The sequence below is a fragment of the Hippocampus zosterae genome, chromosome 17 (genome assembly GCF_025434085.1).
Source record: "Hippocampus zosterae strain Florida chromosome 17, ASM2543408v3, whole genome shotgun sequence".
In the NCBI taxonomy this organism is placed as follows: Eukaryota; Metazoa; Chordata; class Actinopteri; order Syngnathiformes; family Syngnathidae; genus Hippocampus; species Hippocampus zosterae.
In genome coordinates this window covers 11,959,093-11,973,183 of record NC_067467.1, presented here as the reverse complement: position 1 = coordinate 11,973,183, position 14,091 = coordinate 11,959,093, and the positions used below count along the sequence as shown (strand labels likewise).

Genomic DNA, 14,091 nt, shown 5'->3' with positions numbered 1-14,091 from the left:
GACTTTTTTAAGGAAGCCAGTTACAGGTAAATTCATCTGTTGTGAAAAACAAACAAACAAACAAAAAAAAAACAGAAAGCCGAAAACATTCAAACACTCATGGGTTCCCTGTAAGGGAATAATGTCACAGTAAATGAAAATGATGAAGACCTATTTGTGGGGGAAAAAAAGTAGGGTACAATTTGACTGACATGTCATTCAGGTCTTACAGGTATTGTCAGTCAGATGTTTGTTTTGCCCTCAGTGAAGCTCGCAAAACAACAGAACAAAGAACGATGAAGACACAAGAGGCCTTTTGAAAAACCAGCCGACGCAAACAAATAAGTACGAAAAAAAAATCACATAGAAGAAAATAGAAAAAGACAGCGCTCACTGAGCCAGCGCTCGGACCGCGTCCCTCCTGGCCTCTGGGAAACGCCCCTCGCGCAGACAGACGGCGTGCATCTGGCCGAGGCTGTCGAGGATCTGAGGCGGTAGAAACACAGAAATAGAAACAACTGTTGCTGAGACTAATGATACGAAGGTTAACCATGTGTGTGTAGGTAATACGTGTTGACCCGAAGCACACCTGCGTCAGTTTGCTGTGGATCATAAAGGTCGGCAGACAGCCGAGGGCCAGGGCAGAGCCGCAACGGGTGAGCAATTGTGGACTCTGCAGCTCCTCAATATACTGAGCTATGAGCACACCTAAACACACATTCATTGATATGTCAAATAATGCAGCAAGTGTTCATTATAAGCGGGCCATCGGGAAAAGGTTACAGACACATTTACATGAAGAAAAACAGTGCAAAAAGACGTTATTTGAGAAAAGTCTGTGTTACTTGAAAAAAGCTGAAATTTGTGAAAAAAAGTGCCAAGACAAAAAGAGAAACTAAAACGTGATGAGTCTATTTTACTTTCGAGAAAAACAGGGAATATTAAAATAAATTATCATATAACTAACATCAGTTTTGCAAAACTATAAAGTCAACAGCTTTCTTCCTTCACATATTGTTAGTTTTTACTCAAATTAAAAATTAATATCATCATATCCCCCCCTCCAGCCGTTATATTCCAATTGTTGTCGTAATGACTTATTTTACTTATTAGAGAAATTTAGCAAAGATCTCTTATGTCTCGCGTGTGCCTGCATGCACGCATGTGTGTGTGCGTGCATATGGACAGTGGGAGGTTGGCTGCTTGAAAAGTAGATCTTCGGTCATAAAAAGTTTGGTCACCCCCTTTCAAAACAATGACTTGTACCCTGAAAAATTGAGCCAGTTGAGTAAAAGGAACTCACTCTGCTTCTCTGAGTCAGCCTGCGCCTGGTAGTATTCTTCACACAAAGCAGACAAGGCACACAGCACAGCGGCCTGTAGGCACACACACACACACACACACACACACACGCACACACACACGCACACACACACACACACACACACACACACACACACACAAAAACAACCATCAAATTGAATACGACACACTCACATCAAGTGACGACCAATGTCACACACAGTCATAGCTAGGCATTCAAATGTTTGACACTGATCTTGCAATGGAGTGCATGTTTCCATAACTACATTAATTACCAGGATGCCATCCTTGACACCGCTGGAGACCAGATGAAGCGTTTTGATGGTGTCGTCAATAAGTCCCTGCCAGCCAGCTAAAACGTAGAAAGACAAAATCACACACGTGCTCCAATATTTAATGTGTATTCAAACAAACCGACTCACTGATGACTGGGTCGCTCTTGAATGGCATTTTGGACAGTGAAAGCTTTTCAATAAGTCTGCACACTGAAATTAGAAAAGGTACTCATTATCTTACAGCATTGATGAAGTTCAAATTTTTTTTCAGTGACTCACTGGCTGGCTTCATTAGCTCTCCTCCAAAACCCCTTGAAAAAACATCAAAGTAATATTATTATTTTTTTTTCGAATGCAAATCATCAGAATCTGTACTTCTTTCTTTCAGCTTACCTATACTGATTCCTGTCTTGTAGCTGAAAGTCGCCCAACACATAAAATTCAGCCAAAGCATTTTTCAAAAAATTTTCTTTCCTTTCAATGATTGATGGTCTTACCTTCTGATGAATGCCCTTCAAAGCCACCACGCACTCTGAGGGAATGATGTCCACTAAGGTCCTGTTGGATCAGTTGGAAAAAAATGTCAGTTATTGATTGATTCAAGAATGAGATGAGACAAATTGTTTTGGTCAGCAATACAACAAATTAAAGCTTGTTCAAAAGCTTTAAAATCCACCATTTTTCATGGAGGATACATTCCAGTACCACCTGCAAGATGTGAACATTTCTGCTACCTCTGCCAATAATATTTTCAAATGCTCACTTCACTGGTGAGATGTTCTTGGAACAGGCCTACAGGTTACTAATGTGGTCCTTGGGGACTATCTGGTGCATGCGAGCATAACGTTGGTAACCCCTATCCTACGCTTACATGTTTTGAGTGTATTTGTGTTTTACTATTCTGCTGGCATTCAATAAATGCTCCTTTCTCAAATAAAAGGGAATCACAGTAAGTAAGTATACTGTAAAAATTAGGGCCCGACTGATTATCAGCTGATTAATCGCCGATATTAGCGCTTTTAAAATTGGCAAAAACTCGTTCATCTGTGATCAAACGAAAGCTGTTGAAAGGTTTAAACTACTGCAATATTTGTGCTCATTTGGTTAGCTCGTCTAAGGTGTTTCCCCTATATGTGACAGCATTAAGCTGGAGCACTTTTGTAAGTAAGGATATTTTGTCATAAATACGCAACAACATGTAATTCCATTTGTTTACATTTACGGTAAACTTCAACTTGGAGGCGCCATAAGCAGCTTAAAGCAAGCATATGCCCTCTTTTTTTTTTTAATTGTTCGGAATCTGCTAATCTGCTGCTGCTTATGAAGTTTGCAGCCACCATCTAGTGCAAGTATCTAGAATTTTTGCTCAGGAGGAAAAGAAAAAAAAACAAACAAGCAAAGAAACACGTCTCATATGTCGAAAATCGGAGGTCGAGTCACTTGCAAATCGATGTGTCATGGTACTGTCTTCAATATTACTGACTTGTATGGAAAGCCACTCGACACTGTTTTCTCCTTGCATGGTGTTCTTGTTGTGTTTTAAACCTACCTGCCTGTGGAGAGGCCCAGTTTGTACAGTGCATGTGTCACCTCTGCACACGCCAAGATAGCTCCGTGGCGACCTTGGAGGTCTGAAGCCACGGCCATGTTCAACAGTTGTGGCAGAACTGCGGCAACCACACAAGAAATCATTTCTTTCCATTACTAATAATTGTACGGTTTCTGTCAAAAATATGTGTCTTGAATAATTGAGCTTCCCTTGAAGACTGCGCGTCATTAAAAGAAACATGTATGGTGACATAGTTTACCCGAAGTGGCCATGTAATCAGGTGCTTGAGGTGTCAGGTTGTGGAGCGCTTTGGAGGTGAGCTCTCGAATTGCACTGAAAAACAACAACAAATATATTTTTTAAGTTTCTTTCTGCAAAAAACGTGAAGTGATGCATACAAATAATCTTTAAGAAAGAAGAAACAAGTCATCATTTTCCAAGAAGTATTTCTTGGAATAAAAAACTGTTGTAATATAAAGATGAGGGGAGAAAAAAACATCACTGACCCATCCCAGTGGTTTACTTTCTTGACTACCAAGTGGTCAATCATGGCTTTAGTGTACGCAGGAAAACTAGCAATGTAAACACTAGGGAAAAAAAAGAGAACAACAATTGGGAAGCTTTCAACTTGGTCACATCAGTTACACCAGCTAGGGTTATGTGTCTTTTAATCGAGGCCTTGCACCCTCTGCATTTAAGCACCCTGTCTTTTCTGGTAATTCTTTACCTGGTGTTCAGATAGCAGTGGTTGCGAATCCCCACAGCATGATAGTCCGCTGCGGTTGCAATGTCAATGCCATGAGGAAACGTACCCTGTGGACAAATACAACATCCTTTCGTTTTTCCTAAATGCCGTTTGTGTGTGTTTGTGTGTGTGTCTGCGGGGGGGGGGGGGGGGGGGGGGGGGGTCAAATACTAAAACACTGGATTTAAGTGATTGTTACTACTGTGAGTGTTGGGAAATGTAGTTAGCGTTTGCTGCTGCCCTGAAGCTATACAGTGGAAGGCTTTGACTAGCATTGCAAGTTGGAGCATGAAGACTTGGTAGCAAATTTGGGGGGAAAAAAGTCACAGTTTAGCGACAATATTCAGTAGTTGTCAAGAGCATGATCACGGACCTGCCTGCCGACGTTTTCCTGGAAAGCAGCCTAAGACAAAGACATTTTTTTTTTAAATCCGTCAACAAAATTATGCAGAAGTGACGCATGTTGATGTTAGGCGGGACTTACTGAGGCGGCTTTGCGGCAGCTGACATCTCGATCGAACACGGTTGTAACGAGCAAAGAACTGTAGATGCATAAAAAAAACATTCAGTATGTTTTCAGAACTTCATCCAGTCAAATAATGATTACAAAAATTATTTAGAATACAAGAGCAGTGTGAGAAAATCTGATTTTTTTTAAAGATCTATATTGCTAGCAAGTAAACCAAATATATTTACAGTGATGTTAAAGCTATTTTGTGCCAAAGCTAATAAATAGGCTGCTAGTAAAATGGAAAAAAATGCTAGCTGGATAACTAAATATACACGTATACTGTACTGTATATCTCACCACATACCATTAAGCTGGTTAGCTCACTAGCCAATACCTCTGCTAAACCTAAGCTCACTGAAAAAAAAATCAAAACTGACCGATTGTATCTTTTTAGCTGAAATTATCTAACTATACTGATGATCAAATCCCAAGTCAGAGTTCCATGATTAGCATGATACCGCATCTCTTGCGAATAATTTTAAAAAACAAACTAACAAACAAAAACATACCATTACTACCACCTCCTACGACTACTACAAGGTGTTCCAAAAGTCTTGGGCACATTTGAAGTCCCCATATCTATCTATCTATCTATCTATCTATCTATCTATCTATCTATGAATGGTAGTAAGATAAAAGTTGTGCCATTTTAAAGCTAATTACATTACGTTTTTTGTAAGGCTCGTGATTTTTTAAATTTCTTTTCAGACCCATTAATGGCGTTCACTCAACCAGAAAAGGCATTTAAAAGTGTGCTTGAAAAAACGGAATCATGTACTGTTCAACGTGCATTTTGCAGAAAGTTCGGAGAGGAGCCACCAGAGAGGAAGTCCGTAGTGACATGGCATGGTAAAGTCATAACGGATGGGTGCTTATGCTTTAAGCTGAAGGCACGAATAACAGAAGCTGTTGCAACCAATGACAATGCAATGCTGGGAGACATTTGACAAGAATTTGACTTGATGTGTCTCATGTGACCAATGGTGCTCACATTAAACATCTTTGAACATTCCATGTAAAAATTGAGATTACAAGCTTTCTGAATTTACCAGATGCATTTTTATATCCTTAACAGTTTCCGAGCTATCCAATGTCAAAATGTGCCCAAGACTTTTGGAACACCCTGTATTACTACTACGAGTAGTAGTAGTACTCTGTGTGTGTCTTTGGGGGCAGGGATGCAGAGATAAACTACTACTGCGCTTGTTTGCTTTTTGCTAACAGCAAATACACTTCGGGTTGGACTGGCCTTTTGCAACAGCCCTAGCACTGAAGGACAGAAAAAACAATCATCCTGATTACATTCCAGATAAGTCACTGCACATAAGCTAGGATCACAAAGTAACCGGCGGAGTCTGTGAGGCAACGGCTTTGGGTCGTTCCCACCAAAAAAAAAAAAAGTGCGTCAGTTTCCCTTTCCGTGTCATCGAATGGAGCAGGAACCAGCTTGTCCAAGGGCTGCTGCCAAAACAGTGACCGAAACCCACGGTGAACAGGCGAAACCTGGCAATCCTGCAGACGAGGGCAAGGGGAGGGAAGGGTGTCGCGCAGATGCCGCCGCGGAGGGGATCAAACCGACGCTGCGGAGTCACAGGCCACAGGTTTCAACACGTTGAGTGGTTCTTGAGAAAGAGTGAACAATGTGGCGTCATTGTGGATCTCAGCTTCGTGACAATTCCATGTAACTGTTATCGCACAATGATTTCATCCCTCCAAACTACACAAAACTGCATTTAATGTCACACCTTTAACCAAAACATTCAAACGCACTCGGCCTCTGGGTCCATCCGTGTAAAATCAAACACCAAATGTATCCTCCATTTGCTCAAATTTTCAGAAAGGGAAGGAAAAGACCATAACACAAAGTATTTTGTTCTAAACCTCATAATTTGAGAGACATAGCATACATTTATGCTAATCAAAAATATTGCTCACATTTAAACATCTCTATATTTCTTTCTTTGAACACCTAAAGTCCAAATATTTCTCAGAAACCGTTACAGTACCATTACAATGTTCCTCCACTTGTCCACATTTCCAACCACACTTGAAAATGTGAAGAAAATCTGAGAGGTGAAGGCGAAATTTTTCAACCTTCTTACTCCACTCGCCCACCCAGAAAGTTTGAGGACAACTATCTGAAACTTGTTTTTGTGTTTTTCAGCGACACGAGAGGACAAAATATTATGACATCAATCTGTGCAATCATAGAATTGGTCAATGAAATTGCATAAAATGTTGCATTCGTTCTAGATAGTCTATATTGACAGTCATCTTTGTGAAAGCAGAAATGTTCACACTGCTCTTGAACTAGATTATTTTTTTTCAGCAGCGGTAGGATGCATTGATCTGACCTGGAAATTTGACTGACGAAAGGCTTGAGCTCTTTGGGATCGTATGCCCTGGCGAAGGCCCAGCAGACGTAACAGGCCGCATCGCGAACGTTAGAGCCGATACTGCAGGCGCCCCTTTTTTCATCGTAGGTCAGGGCCTTGATGATAAGCGGCACCACTGCAGAAAAAACAGGAAGCAGTCCACTGTCAGCGCCATTCAAACAAACTGCGAACCTTGGGAAAATGCCATGATAAACGTGCATCCATTTTCTATATCGCTCTTGTCCTCATGAGGGTTTTATCATTCAAATTATTAGGCAATAGAGGATATAAAATAATTCTGTATATTCCCTCCTGATAATATAAAGCGCAAAAAAATGACGTGGATTGGCTGTATATTGAAGAGTGACACATGCAGATGTGAATTCTTTAAAGTTTCAGTTTTACAGTAAAATTGTTTGACATCTGTGAGATTGCATGGAACCACTTTTCAAAACAATGATACTTAAAATTAAAAAAAAAAAATTAAAAAGACGTGGGATGGTACCGTTTTTGAGAGACAGGTATTGCGGTCCTTTTTTAGTAGTGGTACACCATGTAGACTCTGACAGTTAAGAATGAGAGTTAAAACAACCTTGTTAAGATTAACAAACTCTTTATGATGGGACACTTTGGCACAAATTAAGTTATTGAACATTATTTCCAAGTGGAAGATTATAAATATGACTGGGAAGTCCAAGAAGGCACTAGGTAGGTTGCGCTGTACTTATTCAAATCTTGATTGCAGACTAAGAATTTTTATTCAACATTGCATCGTGCGCATTACAATTTGAGGTGTCATTACATAATCCGCACTTATGTCTCCTCCCGATCAGAACTTAAAAGCAAATCTGAGTATTGAGCGGCCGCAGTGACAATGCAGAGAACGCCAGAAACAAGGACCCGGGCTGACCGACGGCGCATCATGCAAATCGTTGCTCGAGGCTCGACTAATATCAGGAACATCGATGTTGCCCGCAGGCGCTGCTGTTTAGACTGAGGCCCCACCCAGTGGAGAGGGAGAGACAGAAAGAGAAAGAGAGAGAGAGAGAGAGAGAGAGAGAGAGAGAGAGAGAGAGAGAGAGACAACAGCTCACAAAGAAAAACTCACCATACAACTAATAGGAATAGGTTTCACACATGCAGAATCACACACGCATCCACACACACACACACACACACACTCACTAAAGTCAGAGGAGCAGGACGCATCCTTGACCGACTGAGGACTTGTTCGTCAGGCACCCCGACACTTTGAGAGCAGGTAAACACTCTTTAAGCATCAATAATTTGTGCATTATGTGATCCTACAATAATTCGATGATGATCGAACATCCCGATGATGGTGGTCACCAATGTGTGCAAGTTGTTATCGTTTCAATTATGTTTTTACAGAATTTATGTTGACAATGGCGAATAATTAATAGAACATTGTGAGGTATTTAAGTGACATACTGTAGGTCAGATAACGTAAAACATGCTACTTAAAAAAAAAAAAAAGATTTTATTGAGCTAATTGGCGTTCTCGGGAAGGGAGTGGCAAAACTTGAGCGACAACTTCTTGCAACAGCGCATGACAAGCAGGTTCCTCCACGCGGCATTAGCAGCCACGGCTTGAGGGACACCTCAAAAAAAAAAATCCAATCTGAAAGACGTGCTGGGAAACAAATGGTTATGATTAAGTAAGGGCCAGCGCAAGTAAGTGTTTTCCTGGCAGACAAAGACGACTCATGAGCTCATTTGGCGGACGTCAGTCGTGTGCATCCTGCAGGTGTAGCAGTCATGGGAAGCAGGTGTTTCTCAGTTCCCACACAGGTAGCAATGAGTCGAGGCAAGCAGCAAGTTTCAGCATGCCCTCCACACGCTTGTGACAGTAAGCACTAAGTCCGACCGGCACCTGCTGCCGCGGCGAGCCAATGCGATGATGAGCGACATCCAAACGGGCGTGCAGGGGAACGACAAGCGGGCAGAGGCGGAGGCATTTTACACAGGCGCCAATCAAGCAAGAAAAAAAGAGTGCATCTATGCAAATGCACGCCATGCATACGTGTTTGCATATGCAACCGTGTGTCTGTTTGGTATCCAACCTGTTTGCGGGAACATTTGTAGAAAATACATTAGCCCCAGGGAGTGAGGTTTTGGGCAGCTAGAGATTTTGGAGTGACACTTGTAAAAACAAATATTTCCCAATGCCTTTTGGCCAGGGTGAAACTTTTCAGCAAATAGGAAAAAAAACACACTTGATTATCTTTTGTCTTCCATCCAACTGTTGACTGCAAATGATGAATACATTCGTCATTTTCAAACAGGTTGGCACGGAAGAGGGTCTAGCCCAGTTGGGCTGTGAAATTCAGGTTTGGGGACCACTGCAAAGGCTAATCAAATGTATCACTCCACCCATCCATCCATTTACTGATCCGCTTCATCCTCACAAGGGTCGCTGGGCATGCTGGAGCCTATCCCATCCATCTTCAGGCATTAGGCGTGGGACACCCTGAACTGGTCGCCAGCCAATCGCAGGGCACACAAAGACGAACAACCATCCATGCTCACACTCTCACCTAGGGACAATTTAGAGCCGTGGTTCTTAACCTTGTTAGAGGTACCGAACTCAACCAATTCATATGCACATTCACCAAACCCTTCATTACTGAAAACAACAGATTCAAGAAGTGTTCCTTCAGTTTTGCCGGTGCAAGTCTAGAGTTGCTCAACTTAGCATGACAAATCATGCAAATAGGTTGCTGAGTCCATCACATTCTGTGATGCATGTGAATCCATGTAGTAGTTATTCGTCCGACCACTTTTTTTTGCTCGACCTAAAAAATATATATATATACCCCGACAGTCATCCATTGACTACTGAGCAGATCATCTGCAGCCAGTGATGGCAAAGCGGGCATGTCAAAAACAATTGACACGTTGAGTCGGGTGTGTCTTAACCTCCATGGCAGAAGCTCCGTCAAATCCCTGAGACCGATTCACCGAACCTCTGGTTAAGAACCACTGACTTAGAGTGTTCAATCGGCCTGCTAGGCATGTTTTTCCAATGTGGGAGCAAACTGGAGTACCCAGAGAAAACCCATGGAGGCACGGGGAGAACCTGCAAACTCCACAAATGAAGTCCGGAGCCGGAATCAAACACCGCACCTCCGCACTGAGGCCGGCACACTAACCTGTCATCCACCGGGCCGCCCTAATCGAATGTAAATGATGTGAATTTGAGGTTGAAAACTAGGATCTTAAAGACTTCTAAACATTTTAAATTCTTTTTTTTTGTCAATTTTATGACCAATCTTTTATTTTCTTTACTATTTCAAATGTTTTTAAAGTCTTCAGTTAATGTGTTTAAATATTGCCAATATACTTTCTGTCAGTACATTTTTGGGAAGTTACTTTTGTTTTCTTTAATTTGCTTCTTAATACAGTATGGTTAGCTCGTGTTTGTAAAGGCTTGTAGGTTTTGTGTCTTTGCTCGTGAATGAAATGTGCTACCTAAATAAAGCAGCCTTGCTTAACAGATCCCTGAACATAGATGCTGGTGCTGCATCGCTTTGGATTTGAGATCAGCACAGCTTTTGGATCGGGATAAAGACTAGGAATGTTGGCATGCCTCGCTGAATTTCTCAAGTTTCATGTTGGGTGTCACATTTATTTGTTCTTCTCTTTTAAGGGACTGCGTCGCAATGGCCACTGCTCAAGAACGGAAGCCCAAAAGGCCTCACTACATTCCCCGCCCACCAGGGAAACCGTTCAAGTATCAGTGTTTCCAGTGTCCTTTCACCTGCAATGAGAAATCCCACCTCTTTAACCACATGAAATACAACCTGTGCAAAAACTCCATCTCCCTGATGTCGCAGAAAAACTGTCAGAAAGCTCGCCAGCTCAAGACTGTAATGAAGGCCGTCCATGGGAAATCCAAAGACGGTGCGACTTTGCTGGAAACTCCCGCGGAACAGGAAGCGGCGGATGAAAACACAGCGGAGAGGAGCGATGCGGCAGAGGTTGACGTTGAGAGTGATGGTCTGCCGGAGAAGGGAAGCCGGATTTTGACAAAGGCATGCGACGTTCGAGCAAAGGAGCCCAAGTCTCTGCCTTGCCCATCAGCCCTCTACCTGGCGACACCAAACCACGATGCAGCAGATGCATTTAAGTCATCTGTGCAGTTGTCTGACAGTTCACAAACTCCTGCTCCTTGGTTCGAGCGCCCAGCATTCCCATGGGCTCTGAACCAATTCCCCACACCCGTGAGTCCAGAATATACTCCTTACCTCAGACCTTTCTATCCCTCATACTACCACTCGGCAAGCCATCATGCAAATGAGACGAGGTCCTCTTCTCTGCGCCTTGACTTTCCGGATCCCCAGAGGCCAGTAGTACCACACGCCATTGTCCCACCTCCTACTTCACTCTTCGGACCTTACCCATACCGATACTGTCACCCAATTAACACCGGAGAGCCATTTCGTTACAGCCTGTATAGGCCCCATGAGCTATCAAGATATCTTCCGATGGACTGGTATGGGCAAACCCTCGCGAACAAAGATTACAACTTATACATGCGATCCAGTCACAATCAGTTTGCTGAACAAGAGCAGGTCAGGCCAAGTGGCGACAAGGACACCAGGCTGAGCCCAAAAGAGGGCTGTTCTGCTCTGGGCTCCCCCGACAGACCCAGTCATGAGCAAGTCATCCAGAGGGATGGCCAAGAGGCGCCGCGACACACCAGCCTAGATGACTGGCAACCGACTAAAGAGGGACAAGACGTGCAGACTGACACCAGACGCAAGGACACTGCTGAAAGCTTGCTCCAGCTGGGCACCCTTCTTGTGGACATAGAGTAAGAAAGGAATGCTTACATTCATATCATGCATGTCCTCATGAAGATAGGCATTCACACTTACTGTCCAGACACTTTCCTCTCTGGATGTCTTGTGTGGATTTTGCATATGATCACCATGCTTGCGCGGGGATTCAAAAATATGCATGTTCATTATAGACACTGAAGTGTCCATAGGTGTGAATGTGAACAGTTGTGCCCTGTGAATGGCAGGTGATCAGTCCAAAAAGGTGGAACCCGCACTAAAGTCCAAAAGTCAGTTAAAGTCTGCTATGATAGGCTCCAGGGGGCGTTTAGCGCATGGGGATATGTTCCAGTCAAGTGCCGATTAATCAGCCGGGCAAATTAATTAGGCCATATTAATCGGGCAGTATCAGTATTTATTCATGAAACATTTTCTGATTTCATCAGATGATTAATCGGTTATCAGAATTGCATTCTGTCAAATATCAGAAACTGCGATGTCCTAAAAAATTGAATTTGGCCTGGCCCTAAAACAGACTACTGTATTTTTAAAAAAACACCTCAATTTTAACTCAATTAATCTTTCAAATGTATCGCTGAAAAATGCGTAAAGGACTATGGCTCTCCTTTCCCACATACAAGGCCATTACAATAGCAAAAGTAAATATACTGAAACAACTTAAACATGCGATGCAGTGGAGGCACAAACAACGAACTGCAAAACACAGTGGAAGAATTTAGATTTTTGTTGGAACAAATCGCAGCCTGCCTAGAAATGAGTTTAACTCCTGTATTAATCTCTTAAACAGATCTGTTGAGAACATCAGACATTCAGATGTGATCAAATCATGTGTGGAAGCTACCTCTAATCAGGAAGAGGACAACCGAAGCGCTCTGGCACCACTAAATCTTTCGACAAGGAAACCGGACAGCTCGGACACAGAAGAGCCACGGGCTGCACAAGTGCCGCTGAACCTCAGCCTTTGTTCGCCTTATGCCAGGACTTCAGAAGATGGCGGTCACACAGATGAAGAAGCGTGCGACCAGAGGCAAACGGCGGCACTTGCGCTCTGTCAGCTTGCCATCGCCAGCACAGCTGCCTCTTTGCGGGACTTTGAGCCCACGCGTCCACCGGCAGAAGATACTACGGACGACGAAGATCGGGCTTTGGGCTCAATGGAAAAGGCTGAACACGAGAGCACGGCTAACAGGATGCCCGCAAAACGACTTAACGGCAGCCACGCTAAAAAATCCAACAACACGCACAGACCAAAGAAGAGAAAAGTGGCAACGCGGCCCGTGAGGAGACCTTATCGCTCCTAAACACTCTTGACTGACCAATGAAAAGCACATCACTCCGTGTTTGTTGTGTTCAGGTCAAAATATAGCGATATTCCAAATCTGGTGGTATTTTGGTGCCCAAGAAAACACTTGGAGTGAGTTGAAGCGTTTCGTTCAGACTGAAGTAGGCCTTTGCCACCATCTTGTGGTGTATCGAGTCAGCACTACTCACGTTTTTTTTTCCCCACTATTCGGAAGTATCGGGACAAAGCCTTGCTGTGAATAGCAGGGCTTCAAGACTGCATTTTTTTGAGCATCAAGAGAAAAGCCGTACTGTATTTTTTGCTGCAAGACGAGATCAACCTCGTGAACATTGACATTACTGAAGCACTGAAAGACTTTATATACAGTGGGGAGAATAAGTATTTGAGACCCGGTTGATTTTTGAAGTTTTCCCACTCATATAGCAGGTAGAGTTCTGTACTTTGAAAACGTGATAGAACACAGTCCATCATGTAGCAGATGTAAATAAGTCTGAAAGTACATTAGGTGCACCTGCATTAAGAGATTAGTTTTAGTTGAACAAAATAACAGCAAAGACCCAGTTATGAGCTAGCTCATGGTCTGAGGAGGGTTGGGGGAGGGGGTCATCCACAACCCCATCTCCCAACCCTCCATTGATGATATCAAAATACAAAATTTAACAATGTAATAAATGATCAGAGTCAATCAAGATGTTTTTTATGATATCTTCCATTTGCATGTGCAGGTGTACCTAATAAATTGCCTTGTAAGTGTGTGCATGTCTTGGTGGCAAAAGGTAACGCGGAATGTTTAGAGGGCATGTTTTTCTTATGACAATCAGGATACTTTTTGAAGAAAGCAAATAAAAAATCAATGATGAAATGTTAATAAGGATTTCATGATAACTTACCATCAGTTAATCTGGAGGGCAACAGTAACCCTCTCCTGCCAAGTTCTGCAAGGGCCAGGCAGCCTCCGTGCCAGGTATCCGTCTCCTGGAAGCTTCCATTAGAACACCCAAAGTGGGTTAACGAGCTGAAACATGAAAATATGTTTCCCCATTAAATAAAATACCTGAAGCAGTCCAGCACTGAGGCCACGACTTCGTCCGCCAGCTCCTTCGGAAGCCTCCCAGTCACTCTCCCAACACTGATGGGGTTGAAACACACACAGTTCACTCAGGACCAAAAAGCTGCAAGGACGCTTGACTATACAAGAAAAATGTTGT

General features: G+C 42.9%; 2 protein-coding genes across 3 annotated transcripts in view; one reads left to right on the top strand and one right to left on the bottom strand.

Moving 5' to 3' along the window:
• The window catches only part of tbcd (tubulin folding cofactor D), a 33,152-nt gene that overhangs the window by 12,011 nt on the left and 7,050 nt on the right, over positions 1–14,091 (bottom strand). For both annotated transcript variants that reach the window (XM_052049825.1, XM_052049826.1), the window contains 17 exons: positions 13,938–14,012; positions 13,774–13,865; positions 6,737–6,893; positions 4,356–4,413; positions 4,245–4,274; positions 3,854–3,939; positions 3,633–3,713; positions 3,386–3,459; positions 3,127–3,244; positions 2,075–2,135; positions 1,971–1,993; positions 1,857–1,888; positions 1,725–1,787; positions 1,578–1,654; positions 1,283–1,355; positions 569–687; positions 374–465 (listed from right to left, as the gene is read on the bottom strand). In XM_052049825.1, coding sequence (XP_051905785.1) covers positions 374–465; positions 569–687; positions 1,283–1,355; positions 1,578–1,654; positions 1,725–1,787; positions 1,857–1,888; positions 1,971–1,993; positions 2,075–2,135; positions 3,127–3,244; positions 3,386–3,459; positions 3,633–3,713; positions 3,854–3,939; positions 4,245–4,274; positions 4,356–4,413; positions 6,737–6,893; positions 13,774–13,865; positions 13,938–14,012 — 1,311 coding nt within the window. The remainder of the gene's footprint in view (positions 1–373; positions 466–568; positions 688–1,282; positions 1,356–1,577; positions 1,655–1,724; positions 1,788–1,856; positions 1,889–1,970; positions 1,994–2,074; positions 2,136–3,126; positions 3,245–3,385; positions 3,460–3,632; positions 3,714–3,853; positions 3,940–4,244; positions 4,275–4,355; positions 4,414–6,736; positions 6,894–13,773; positions 13,866–13,937; positions 14,013–14,091) is intronic.
• On the top strand, positions 7,425–13,962 carry znf750 (zinc finger protein 750). The gene is made up of 3 exons (XM_052049833.1): positions 7,425–8,018; positions 10,428–11,594; positions 12,368–13,962. The coding sequence occupies exons 2-3, from the start codon at positions 10,441–10,443 to the stop codon at positions 12,879–12,881; spliced, it is 1,668 nt and encodes a 555-aa protein (XP_051905793.1). The 5' UTR covers positions 7,425–8,018; positions 10,428–10,440; the 3' UTR covers positions 12,882–13,962.